Consider the following 14,279-nt stretch of genomic DNA (forward strand, 5'->3'; position numbering starts at 1 on the left):
CTGCAAGAAGCGACAACAAGTGCGATATATAATAAGTCGATCGTGGTATCGCGACGAGCACGGGGTAATTGATATTTAATCATCCGGAATGGTACTTACGGTTGCCGATATAATTGGTTGAAGGGGGGGCGTTGTGGCGGCGGCGAGGCTCGGTTCCACGGGCGGAGGCGTTTCCGATGGATACGGGTCGTTCGTTTCTTGCTTGACGTCGTCCAACTCCTCGGACACACTGCTGCTCTTTGTTCGCCTCCCATGCGTCAGTCTAACTTTCGCATCCTCGCCCTTCTGATACCTCTCGTAAGGTAACAGCAACCTATTCGCACGAACATACAAATTTCGTTGATCACCACCGTTCGATGGTTCGCTACTAATTACGAAAATTGCATCGTATCTGTTACTCGAACACCTTACCTCTCGTAATGTCGACGAGTGATGGTCGCAGCGCTGGTTGACCCCGTGTTACCGCCTATGTCATCGTAGATGTTCTTCCAGAGCCGGCCAGCGCTGACGGAATCGTAGCCACCGAGCATTTGGACTTTCGTGTAAAACAGGAAGAGATCGACTGCAAGCAGAACGTGACCGTGAATTCGGGTGTGATTCTCACGCACCGCGGGCTACGTCTTATTATTATAGAGAACATATGATTTGTCAAAAGGAAACACTGCTGTTGATCAGCCTCGAACAGTACCAATCACTGTTTTCAATTCAATCGAACCAAACCAACGTTTCTATGTAGATAAAAATGTGAGGAACGTTAAAAAGGTGTCTAAGTGAAACTTTTCTCGCCAATTGTTGAAAAAAAAAATGTGTGTCACACAGATACTGACTCTGCCTGTAGCCCAGCAGTGGCATCTTTCCGACAGGCGTACCCCTCGAGTTCATGAAACTCTGCACGTCCGTGAGGAACTTCTTTTCCTCCGCGCTGGTCTTCCGCTCGCTTCGCCTTACGGCGGACGAGGGCGGTCGGCCGACGCTCGCGACGACCACGTTCGAGCTCACCGGCACGCTCCTCGATGTGGACGCCACCGATGCCTCGCTCTCGTTGCTCGACTCTCCTGGCGACGCGCTGCGCTTTTTGCGTTTCCTCCTCGGCCTCCCCTTCAACTTTGGCGCTGGAAAATAATTTACGAACGCACGTTCAATCACGCCAGCTCGCTATTCGATCGGCGGAAGGGGGAACGCGAGGGTCTTTTCATTCCTCGTAACGACCACGAATTACAGCAGATCGTGCGGACGCGCTCGATAACTAAACGTTTCGGTGATATACCGCGCGTCAGTTGATATATACGTATCGAATGAGATCGCTTCTATTCACCACGTGGCGATATTGCATTTCAGTGGAATCACGTTCTAACCGTTCGCACTTAAAAATACGGTTAATCGTAATATTCACCAGTTACTTGGAAGTGCACTATCCGATTGCCTTTGATCTTCATCACGATCGACATTACGTTTTCGTTCACCATAAAAAATTAACCAAAGTATCAGAGACACGCGCGCGTGATCCACTGGTCCGTGCCACCACGCTGTTGGTTGCACCGTTCGAATCACCGCGATGGAATTAGTTCGATAAAATAATAGTTTCGACGACGATATTCAGAGATTCACGTGTGTTCCTCGTGACGAAGCACCTTTGCAACAATACACGTAACACTGATGAGAACTGTACAACGTTTCCTCCGCTAGCTCTGCCCGATACGTTCTATTGTTTTTAATTGTCTCACGAGCCGGCAATTTTCTTCTGCTACCACGTGCGAACCTCCGTCGGTAAATGGTTCTCTAAATTACCCAAAATTAATAACCAGCATCCGATTTCCAACGAAACAGAACGGCATTCCAACGATAGAAAAAGAAAGTACGGATCGAATAATGTTGCGCTGGTTTCCCTATATCTTCTGACGTTAATTCGATCTTAAGACGCCTCCGCGTTTATCGACAGGACGCGAGGTTCGATTCGATCGTTCGACCTACCCAGATGGTTGCAGAGGAGCTCGTGCGTCTCTAGATCCGGGTAGTCGAAGGTGTCCCTGCAGAAGAGCACCCTGGTACCCGGCGTGGCGGTGAATCCACCGAGTGCGGCTGCGATGGACGAGCAAAGCCAGGACGGTTCGGCACCTTCGAGTCTACGCAACAGCGCTCGATACCGACAATATCTGGGGTACGACAACACCACCACCTTCGTCTGGGTGACGCAGTCCGGCTTCCTCGAGTTGTGATTACTCTCGTACTCCTTCTGCTGTTTATCGACGTCCGAGAAATCGATCCCGGGGTCGGTGAGCACCTGGGGTTGAGGTATCTCGTACCTCAGAGGGCTGTTCTCCGGCGAGGACGTCGGAGTCGATGGGTAAGACACTTCTCGACCCCAGGACCACTCCAACGTCGGTGATAACCACGTAACCAGATCGTGGACGCGAACCACCACCTTCTCCGATATCGTCAGCACTTCATCCTGCGAACAGACAACGTATCCGTTTATACGACAATGTTCTACCTTTTGGTTCTACGATAAGTACGCGTTTGCTCCCGACTTTCGTCTATTGTTTTAGTTTTTCAAGTGGAGCGAAATCTTTGCCCACCTATTCTATCGTACGACGAGATATAATTCTTTTAACATTAATCTCATTGTTAAGGTGTTGTACTATATTAATAAGAGCTTAGATTCGTAGTAAAAGTCAATAACTTATAGACTATTATAATATAACAATTATTCTGAACGCACAACTCGGAATTGTGACTAGGCGACCGTGACGGTGGAGTGCGTGTCGATCCTGAGGGTGGTTATGTGAGCGATTAACTGTGAAACCGAGCCAAGTCGAGCAGAGTTAAGCGGAATCGAGCGGAATCGAGCAGAATCGAGCGGGCTCGAAGTCACTGCGAACTGCAGTCTCTTAGACGATCGGTATTTTAGAACATGTTGCACGAAATCTTTTGCGGTAAGGTAGGAAGTCTCTCTTGTACCCCGTCGTCCATGATAATATCTCTGCATTTGAATAAGTTCCATCGAATCGGCGAGATAAAAGTTTACGTTAATTTCGACGGAGCTTTTAATGGTTCATCGTCTCTGGAAGAAGTAGAAATTTCTGTTATCTATCCTATCCAGCTCAGATATCATTTAGCTTACTATCAACATCGACAGGTGGAGGCACGGTCCAGTTCCCGTGTTTCTCTCTCTCTCTCTCTCTCTCTCTCTCTCTCTCTCTCTCTCCTTCTCTCTCTCTCTCTTTACATAGATCTACTTGTCGGTGGATACCAGCTAAAACATCTATGTGCTCGTTATGTACACACATAATCCAGCCCACGTAACTCGTGGTTTATGTTGTACCTCGAGTGCATCGTTATCTACTCCGCCTCGACGATAATTTAATTGTCCGTTGATGCCAGAGGCGACGTCATTTTCCTAAAGTTTCACCCAACTGTTGGACCTGCTCGATTCACAGGATTTCACCCGTGATTTTGCTTTTCCCTGCGGTACCAATGGTCATCGTAGTACACGTCGAAGAGACAAACGAGTGATTCCAGAAAAGAAACCAAAAGATTTCAAAGCGACACTTCGACGGAAGCTGACAAACGTAACTCGTGTTTCTCGCGTGTCTCAACAATTCAGGGTTCGATCTTCGGTCGCAAAGTGGAAAATCGAAACCCTGCGACGTTACAGCGTTTAATTAACGTTGGTTCCTTGCGATTAGCTTGCATAACATGGCAAGAGGTTCGTTAGCGGCGAATCGAATCGTCTGCAAATAATTCAGGTTCAACGAGGAGCAACTGTAGGATGCACTCGAATCGGTGGCATTGCAAGTAAATCCGTTTACTCGCGGCGAAAAGAGCCCCAGGCCAAGTGAAACGCTCGGGGTTTTAACCCTTTGCGCTCGACGACTTTTTCGGTCGAGCGGCGGTGCAACTCGAGACGATTTCACGCGTAAATAAATTTATATAAAAATTAACATACGAAAGTGTTATATTTCGATATATTATCTGTGTTTACATTTTGAAAAACATAATTATCGCAGATCAAGTTCTGCAGTGGTGTGATATTTTACAAAACACTTACCAAGGTATTCCGAAGTGCCAAAATCTTGTGAGTCATCGCTGCCACTTCCGAATTCACCGTCTATTACTCTAATTTTTCTATTTCTCACACCCGATACTACGTCACTATCATCGCCACTGTTTACACTTGCTCTACCACCAATTTAATCGTGGATAAATAAGTTTCCGATCAATTGAAAGTCAAATTCGTCTTAAAATTTCAAAACTTCGCGATACGTGTGCTCGCTACGATCGTCGAAACTGTACTAACGCTCGACACGTCGTATTCAGGACTACGGTCGTAGAGGAATTTTACGTCACAATGTCACTTTCCAACCGAAGACATAAACAGCCCAAGGGATATATTCTCGAACGAATACTTCGCATCTATCAACTGGAGATAACGAAATTCAATGTAAACAGAATTTGTCGCCTCTCGAATCGCAACGCGAAACATCGTGGCGAGCGAGTGTCCGCGCAAAAATCTGACAAATGTCCCTTTTTATCCGAACAGTCGAACAGTGAAGAAGTTGTTTCGCTCGCTCGCTGCATTATTCGCGCAAATGATCGTTCCCGTTTAAACGAGGAAAACACGGTAATCAAAGGCTGCATCTTCGTTTACTTATTTACGCGCGCCACGACGGTAACACTTCGTTTATGTAATTTGGCAGTCGCCGTGGGTACTTTCATCTTTCAGGTTCTCGCGGCGAACCGTGCCCTCTTTCAACCCTGCCACTCCACTTCTTCCTTTGCGCTTCCCTTTCGACCTTCTCCACATTCGTACCACCGCCCTTTCACCATCGCCGTTCCTTTTTTACGCTCGCACCCTCGGCCACTTGTTTTTCCACTTGCGCCGATTCAATTTCTCGTCTCGCCACTCCATCTGTTCGGGTAAGGGAAAAAATCGATCGGTGTCACGCGAGCGTATCGTTCCCATCGCTAGCACCCCTGCCGATGCACTTGGCCACGGATTTCCCTCCCCCCCACGGGATTCTCGGTCACGTACATCGCTGCTCGTTTCCTCTCATTGTCCTTTCCTCCTTTTACTCTCGAACCGCGCGCGCCGCTCCATTTCCCAGTCTCCGTCGAGCTTCCGATGCCCCGCTCCACCCCCTGAATCACGACTGTGAAAACAAACCTTCCGTCTTAATCGCGGCGACACGCGAGGCGCGAAGAAAAATCTCACGACACGATTCTCTCGCTCTCCCCAGCCATTCTACGTATTTGTCGCTGTGATTTCCTAAGAGGGTTTTCCCTTCGCGTTCTATTGACTTTTCGGACCGTCGATGGGCTCACCCCGTGGCCCCCTTGTTGCTGCTGCTTCTCCACCCCTCCCGCAGTTTTATCGATCTCGTTTACAACCGGGATATCGGTTCAATTAAATCACCGCTAAGGGTTTCTTTTCTCCGCCGTTCCACTCCCAGCCCACGACCCTCTAACCCGTTTCGTTATCAGACACGAAATCGCGTCTGATTATTCGTGTATTACATACAGTGGCGTTGTTTCGGGAGATCGGAGTAAACTGCGGCAACTTCGTAATCACGTTAAAGCCGGTAGTGAAACTGATGGCGGGAGTTCAAACTCGCAACTCGCGCGCGATTCTATTTAAATATTTAAATGTAGTTTTAAACTCTCCCAGCTCCGTCCCTTTCTCTCGTTCGAGCGACCACCCTCCACCCCTCGCTCGAATCTTCCCCTAAATTGGTAATCTCTCCGCTTCTCGATCGTCCAGAGCGAAGCGCTTAAGCCAACCGCGATTAGCCGATTGTAAATGTTGAAATTGCCGCGACAGGTTGGTCAAAGATTTCGTCGAGGTCCGAGGAGGAGGCGAATCAGTATCGCTCGAGGCCTAGTCGCGCGCGTCTCGCGGTGTTTCCGGTCCCCGTCGATTATCGACGAACGTCCCGACGATTCGATTGAATCGTCATGGGAATTAAGCTGGACAGTTGTTTTCGTTAAACGCGTTAAAAGCCACCGGGCAGAGAGATTTAAGAGAGAGAGAGGAACGGACGGGCCGGCCGGGCTCTCCTCGTCCGTGTATGCATAAGTAAATTTTGCTTGTCCGCGGTTCATTTAAATTTTTAATGAAACCAACGCGGAAAGGCAGCTGAAGTTACGTTTTATTAATGGCTGAATGGGCATTTCGATAAATCTCGCGGGCAGGGAACGTTCAAACGCGCATATTTCAAAGAAACCCCCGGCGATGGTACGCGCCGGCGAAATTCAATTTAACAGAGCCGCGAACGCACTGTTTGAGGTGCAAACTTTTACCAAAGAAAGCTACCGAGGAAATTACATCCCGAGAGCCGGAGGATTCTACGTCTGTCTTGAAATATTAAACCACCCGCCCGTCGACTACTCGTAACGATTCGTCGCGATGCCCCGTCGCGAAATAACCGCGATCGTTCGCATCGTAACCAGTCGAATCGACGCGAGTATAATTTGGCGTACCGAAAATCTGCCTCGATTCCGTTGTTTCTGCATTCACGGAAGACTCGCCCTCCCTACCTCCGCGCACTCGAGCATTCCCCTTGACTGCACATATCCGAGATGTGTATCTAGAAGAGGAAGAGGGCCAGGGAGAGTCGACTGGATGCAGGGGCGGCGGGAGTCAGCCGGAGAGACAAGGCAATAGAGGGATTAAAGGGGTCAGGGGGTGAGAAAGAGACGGAGCGCGAACCGGTGGCTGGAAAGGGCCGAGGGTGGGCCCGTGCACGTGTGTGGACGGCCAACAATGTGCCAGAAGGTAGTGCAATCTTGGCACAGACACAGGCGCTGATCTAACCCCAAACTCACGACACGGACAGTATGCACGGAATCACGTGGAAATGTATTCCGACGTTGCTATGGGGATATACTCGCTGGCACCCTAAACACACCGATAACCTATCAATTCCTCCGGTACAGGACCACCCGGCAAAGTATTACTGCCGATGATAATTCTCCGCTGCAAATAGCCGCGTTATACGCCAGATGGATTCTTCCTTCGCGATTCCGTTCGACTCGAATCAGCCATTTTTTTAATCCTCGTAATCTTAACAAGCAATATCGAGAGGACGTGGGAGGGTAAGTAACGACGACTCGGAGAGTGTTTTATGGCAACGATCCAAATGATGTTTGTTGCTCGAGAAAGAGAGAGGAGACTAAGAATTATTAATGAACTTCTGGTGGGTGTATCGAGAAAAGTAATTTGGAGTTTGCGTAACTCCTTTCTCGAAGCAACGTTCAACCGCAGATTCGATGGCACTCGAGGCTCGTTCGTCCCGCGGAAAACAATCGCATCGTTCCGCGATCGTGTCCGATCAAAAAGCCCGTATCTTCCTAATCGGGATCTATTATACACGGCTGTTAAAATTATTATTCCGCCGGCTCGTTCGACGTAAATTACGCATTACCGTTCATAAATTACGCGTGGCACCGAATTCGATTAAATTTTCCCGGCAAAAGTCATCCCGATCGGGCCGAGAGCCGGTCGTTTGATTAATTCGCCGGGCGAAAAATAATAAATAACCCTCGAAATTGTTTTACCGCGCGTATTAATATCGGTGTAAGGGGGGTGGTACCAGGGGGGCATCGATCGATAATGTACGCGTGTGTCGTTCGATTTGTTTGCTCCGAGAGAGCATCGAAACGCGCGGCCCGTTTCAATAACGATATCGCGACACGGAAACCGGGACCTTAATGCCTTCGAGCCCCGTGCGTGTAACGCGCGATTCAAGCGGCCGCCCGTCCATTTACCAGCGAAATTTATCGCGTTAAACGGTAACAAACGGCTCGTACACTCCGCACAGCCACGACGGCGATATTATTATCGCGCCCGCGAAAACTTTCTATCTATCTGGGTAATCTCAATCTCGCCGCTGCCCGCCACCTCCTTTGTCTCTCACCTCTTTCTCGCTCGACTCCTCCGCCAGTCTTTTGTAACTTAAATTAAAATAAACGTCGCTTTGGTACTACTTCCCTTGGAAGGGAATCGCGACGGAGCCTTCTTCTCGACTCTCGCCATTTTTTTCGAGATCGTCCCCTTTTCGCCGCTCGATCACCGTTTCATTTCGAGCCAGAGCCGGCCATCGTCCCCCCCTCCGTTCGCCGCGACATTTCAACCGGGTAATCGCGGAACAGCGTCAAAGACGGATAAAGCCGGAAGCGAGCGAGATGGCGGAGCGACGAGGGGGTAGGAAAAAATCGTGGAACCGTCGTATAAATACGCAATGCTGCAGTTGACATATTCGCGGAGCGTACATAATACATTCATGGGCCGTCGGTGGTAGGGAGGAAGAGCTCGAACGGCGGGGTGAGCGCAATTGTGGAGCGCAATGTCGGTGTATGTAGCGTGTTGATTTTAGGGACGCTCAATCTTTGCTTGTAAACCACGCGCACCGCGGGTGTCCATTATTTCCGAAAGCGTACGTCGTTATCCAGCCGGTGATCTACCCGTCAACTGTTTCGATTTTCCACCCTGGCTACCAATCGAATTCCTTTCTACCCCGCGTCAACCGAATCATCCCCCTCTCGCCGTCCTGTCCCTTTTGCCGCGAACAGACGTCCTTCTTGTTTTATCGCCACGGGAAGATTTGTATCGACGGGAGGATCGATGCACGCGAAATCCCGACTCGGGAAAAATAGTTTCGCATGCGTGGTAAATGAAAAAAAAAAAAAAAAAAGCAGAGAGTATTGTACGCAACGCCACTCGTCGGACGGGAAAATACGGACAGGATTAATCTTGGCGCTCGTGTCAGGTTTAAATCAATAAGTATGAGAGCCACTGCGAAGCATAAATCATTGTTAGATTAAACCCTGGAGCACGCGGTAGTAGATGGGGCAATGGCGCGCTTTCAGGAAATATAGGGTGACCCAAAAGTTCCGATCTATATTTCATCGGGTCGTGTACAGATCGACGCGAACAATGCTCACCGAAACTGGGCTAATTGATCGAGTATCGCTCGGTTATTTCGCTCGATAAAAAGATCGGCATCCCCTGTAATTTTTCCAAACGAGACGAATTTTTTTTCTATTAAGAAATCAACCCCCCGCGACGGATATCGCCGATAGATTTCCACGACGATTCGAAAATCCCCTAAAAACCCGATGGCAAAGGTTTCTTTGGAGTGTAATAACCTCGACCAACCCCTCTTCACGACTTCACAATGGCCCTCGAAGTCGTCGAACGAGCGGGGAGGAGTTCCGCGCGGCTGCAAAAGAGCGTGCGTATTCCGGGAACCAAAAATTAGTGGTAAACAGCCGCAATTAACGAGGCGGACAATTAACGCGCGTAACGCGAAGGCCTTTCTCCCTCCCCGCGATGGAAATCGCCACCCTTAACGCGAAGAAGTACGCTTTTCGATTCAGCCAGTTCGGAGGAAAACAGTAACAGTTTGAAACTGGTGCGAGAGGATTGAAGCTAAAAGGAATTTGATTATGTTTGGTAGTTTACACACGATGTTTCTGGATCGATCGAGCCACCCGCTGGTTCACTCCCACCCTTTCGAGCTGTCTCTCTCTCGTCTCTCTCGCTCCGTTATTCCTCGCCTGGCTTCCTGCTGCTCCCTTTCCCTCTTTATCTGTCTAATGCACGCTCTCTCGCGCTCCATCTTTTCATTCCCCCGCGAGCGTTCGTGTTTGCTCGTGTCAGGGGTTGTGTTGCGTGTGCGTGCGAGAAATGGGAATTATCGTTTTTAAAAACGAATAAACCAGAACGACGTCCACGGTTTGATCGTGTTCTCGACTGTTCTCTCGCCTCTTGTTTCGCACATTCGAACAGCGATATCTGTTCATCGTGCGTTTTCTAAATTTTTTATTTTGGCGCAGAGAATACGCCAGCTGAAACAGTGCGCTGGGTGCATCGAGAGGAGGGCAAGGAAATAATTAGCGAGCACCTCCCCGCCCCTGGACCTATGTCAATGGAAGGCAATTAAGGGTCCTCTTTAATCGTTTTAAGCCGTTCGCTCCTCCATCGCGGTCTGCTCGGCGTAATGGCACCGGTTTTTCACCGCTCGAAATTATACGACAACCCTGAGCGAGGAATTCGTGTACAGGCCGCGATGACTTTATAATAATGACTAATTGCTCCCGTCTCTTCGATTCTACCCCGATGAATGGCCCGTCGCTGCCGGCGGGGCTCGTTTCATCGGCGAATTTTAAAAGGGATTCGAAACGCGCGGCACAAAGCGCGTCTTTCGACTTAATTTTCTCCGCGCGAAACGATCGTAAACCCTCTCGAACGGATGGCGGGCCAGGCCCACGGCGAGACCAGGTTTCCGCGTCCCTGACGTTTCAGTTTTTCCACCGGCTTGAAATCTTTGAACAGTTTTATGAAACTTAAACATCGTACTTAAAACTTATAATTCCATGCAAAGAAAAAGTTCCGTCGAAACTTCCGGCGCAGCCACCGGTTTTATGTTTCATTTCTATTCATTATTCCAATGCTCCTTGAACGCGCCGATGCAAATTTTATCTTTTAACGCGTCCGCCATCCACTCCAAGGGGATGCCCTCTAAGCAGCGCGGCGATAAAGGATTTGCGTTAACCAACTAACCGTCTACGAATTTCTGTTACAGCTCGATTGCTGCCCATTCTCCATTTTTCCTCGAAACGGATCAAAGACGTTCGAATAAGTCGAACGCTGAACGAGCATTTCGCTCCCCCTCGTGCTCGCGAGGTGGACGCGAATGGATAAATTAACGCGGACGGGAATTGGAAGGGAAATCTTTGTTCCACCAATCCGAAAATTCATTCGCCATTGGCTCTGGTCCCGCGCGAAAGAGAGACGGAAGAAGAGAGAGAGAGAGGTGGGGTTTATCGATAAAATGCATTTCCATGGAATTCAAAGCTCTTTGTATTTCAAACTTGAAACACTCGGAGCGAGTCTCGCGTAACGATAAATTTATTGGATAAACAAAATACGGCACTCGGTTGCGTAAATAAATCGCAACAGGCCCGGGGAGTTCATTTTCACGAGATACCAGCACCGGCTGGTTAAAAGCGTTGCGAAAATCCCCTAAAAGGGGATTTCAATCGGTCCGTCGATCGAAATTCGCCGCGGTCGAGAGATTAATAAATTTGCTGCTCGCGAATCCCCGTCGTATCCTCGATCGTTTCGAACAATTCCAGGCGGGCGTAGGGACGCATCGATGTGCCAATAGGTCAACCAGTAACGGCGCGATCTTGTCACAGGCGTAAAGAAGGAAAAAAAAACGTCCTCGCGTTGCGTTAAATTACAGAAGCGCGGCGGTAGCCGGTAATTTTCACTTAACATCTTGATAATCTGATTCGGTTAATTCGTTGACAACGGCCAGGCGAACGTACGCGGTGGCGTCGCGGAACTCTAATTAAAGTGCACGGGAATAATTTTATTATTTTAGACAGCGCCGAAACTCGAGCAGTTTCTCTGCAATTCAATGAAACTGCGGGCTGGGTAAAACGAACCCGTTCCCGCAGACTTACCGAAAAGTTTACCCCTCGAAACGCCACCACCCCCGAGCCACCCGCCTGCCCGCGAGTGCATTATATAATGCAACCCCATAAAAGCGTACATTCTACGCGCGAGCATAATAATAACGATAGCAATGATAATAATAACGGAAGCGACGTTTACATTTCGCAAAGGGGAACGGCGAGAAAGAAATCCGGACCAAGTCCGGATCTATTATTTGCGAGCGTCGGAGATAACAAAGTTTTTCCTGCTCGACAATGCCTTTTGATAACGGAATCCTTGGGAAAGCCAGAAATAATGGTAGCTACCGGGAAACATCGAGGCCAATCGGAGAGGAGCGCTAGGACGATGGACGACGCGGCGGGCCAGCGTGTAACAATAACGTCCTCGAGGATCGGCCGAGCTGTTCGCCCGTCGAATCCGCGGCTGCTTGTTTAAATAATACCCGGGGACAAAGCTCCGTTCTCGACCAGAGACGCGGCTCGATTATTCCGTGTTTGCGGGTGTTCACGGCGATGATTAACAATGTATCGCGTTAATTAACGAGCGCGGAATCATAAAAGACGCCTGGCCGTCCCGCGAAGGATGAATATTAACAGAGCGAGCTGCGCTTTTCGGATATTAAAATCGAATTGATAACGGGCGGAGAGATCGAACGACGAAGACTCGGCCCCGTCGCGACGCGACATAACGAATGCAAATCGCAGATACGCCGGGAAGATGGAAAAGAATTCATTCCACGTCCGGCCTTGCATTCTTGCACGAGTGTAAAGGAAAGAGAGAAGGAGAGAGAAAAAAAAAAAGAGAACCGAGAGAGGAAAAACATGTGTCGCAATGCGCGTTTTCCGTTTCGCCGGGTACGCGCGACGGCTCGTCGGCGGGTTTTAGGCCCGGCTAACGATAAGTAACTGCTCGGGGCCGCGGATTACGGGGAATTAACTCGCGGGTAAGGAGCCTGAATTAGAATTAAAAAGGTTGGAGGACGCGCCGGCAGAGGGCGACACGCTTGGCTGGTAATAATACGCGTGCGGATTTATCGTGGAATTTACAAAGTTGTCTGAAACCGGTCTTCGGAATCGGGCAGATCGGCGCGCGTTCGATGTTGCCGTCCCGTTTCAACGCGAGCCGTACCTCGAGGCCCGTTAATGACCGCTCTCCGCATCATTCGATCATTGCTCAATTGCCGTGGAACATTATTATCGCGATTCCCGAGTGCGGAACGATAAATGCTGGGGCCCCTTCTACACAATACGCTCCGGCTAAAAGGAGAGAATTGCGCGGCCAGTAATGGACTCGAAACGCTTCGAATCACTTGGACCTCGAATACTCGCCAACACCGACGCGATAACGTCAACTTCGCGAGCCCCTATTTGCAACGCGATTCTCGTTCGCGCGTCAGCTGAGACGAAAAGTCCAGAAGGAAGGAATAACAAGATCGTTCGAACGAATGGAAAAAGGTGGTCCATCGGTTAGGAAGGAACGATCGTTGACCGAGGATACGAACGTTATTTCGATATCGTTCCGCGGGGCAAAAAGGAAGGAGTCGTTGTCGCGAGGAGAAACAGAACGGACGCCGCGTGGGGAGGTGGGAAAAAGCGTTCCCGACGAAAACTGCAACGCGATAAACCTTCTAACCGCGGTACACGTTAAAACCGGTATTACATACACGCCGTTGCACGCGCATAATAATACACCCATACGGGAGAAAAGTCCACGGAGTTTCGTCGAGCGTGGAATTCATCTTGCTCTACGATCCCCTGGTACATTGTGTGAGGCCATCGAGAACTGGTTTCATCGGGACCCCGAGTAGCCGTTTCATTTTTTACCGGGAAATCGAGAGAGGGCATTTTAATAGGCGACCAGGCCGAGGCGTTCGCCTCGTAGCTAACCGGATCGGTGAAAAACGATTGACGAATTCTACCCGGCGCCTTCTATTAGCCGTCCCGTCGCTTCGAAATTGATAACACCTCCGCTTTTCTCCTCGCCCGCCATTTGTCGCGCGTTTCCTCGACGCGATCAACCTGTTAAGCGTGCCACGGGTCGAGCGAGACAAGGCGAAACTGAAAAGCAAAAAAAACCAGAGAAAAAGACAGAAGAAAAGAGGTGGAGGAGAGCGTAGGGTTCGTTTCACGGTAAATTGGTTAAACAGCGAGGACGTAACATTTCATCTTGGCTTCTTTAAAGTATCGACGCGGTACCCTGCTCCTCTCTATTCCATAATATTCAGTCCTCCGTCCCGAATGGCTTTCCAATAACTTTCCGTCTCGTATAAGCTAGCCGCGGGTCTGAAATTCTATGGGATAGGCCCGGCGTTGTATACGATATACAGACGGGAAAGAAACGCGCGGAGAATGATGGAACTCCGTCAGCCAGCGAGATAAATGATGACAGTGATAAAATGTTTATTCCCGTTGAAGTGCGCGGCACGAAAATCGTTTCATCGCGAGCCATTCAAATGAATTTGAATTTATACGTGTAATTTTACCGCGGCCATTATATCGGCAAATACCGGCGTAAATTCTGCCGCGCGGTGCAGAAAAAAAAAAAAAGAGGACATCGGCGAATAAATTTTAATTGATTCGCTTTCGAGCAGATTTTCGCGTCAGCTTCGGGCCTTTGACACTTTTCTAATCGATCTTACGGTACGAGTTGATTACCGTCGGACAATAGAAAGGTAAGAAAAATTGCGCGAATCAACGCGTTCCGATTCTGTTGCACAGCGGCGAAGCAAGATCCGACGTCGAGTGCTCTTCCGAGTGCAATGCCATTGCGTTCTGCTCCTCTTGACCCTCGTCATCGCTCTGTCTCGCCCTCAGCCACA

The 14,279-nt window shown here is 49.4% G+C and overlaps 1 protein-coding gene across 3 annotated transcripts in view; it reads right to left on the reverse strand.

Annotated features, from left to right (window-relative positions):
- LOC143429941 (uncharacterized) overlaps window positions 1-14,279 on the reverse strand; it is a 120,859-nt gene that overhangs the window by 2,485 nt on the left and 104,095 nt on the right. For 2 of the 3 annotated variants that reach the window (XM_076905812.1, XM_076905811.1), the window contains 4 exons: window positions 1,972-2,449; window positions 828-1,112; window positions 412-562; window positions 100-313 (listed from right to left, as the gene is read on the reverse strand). In XM_076905812.1, the coding sequence (XP_076761927.1) occupies window positions 100-313; window positions 412-562; window positions 828-1,112; window positions 1,972-2,449 (1,128 nt within the window). The remainder of the gene's footprint in view (window positions 1-99; window positions 314-411; window positions 563-827; window positions 1,113-1,971; window positions 2,450-14,279) is intronic. The other variant, XM_076905813.1, reaches the window with a different exon arrangement.

This window comes from Xylocopa sonorina, chromosome 12 (genome assembly GCF_050948175.1).
Source record: "Xylocopa sonorina isolate GNS202 chromosome 12, iyXylSono1_principal, whole genome shotgun sequence".
Lineage (NCBI taxonomy): Eukaryota > Metazoa > Arthropoda > Insecta > Hymenoptera > Apidae > Xylocopa > Xylocopa sonorina.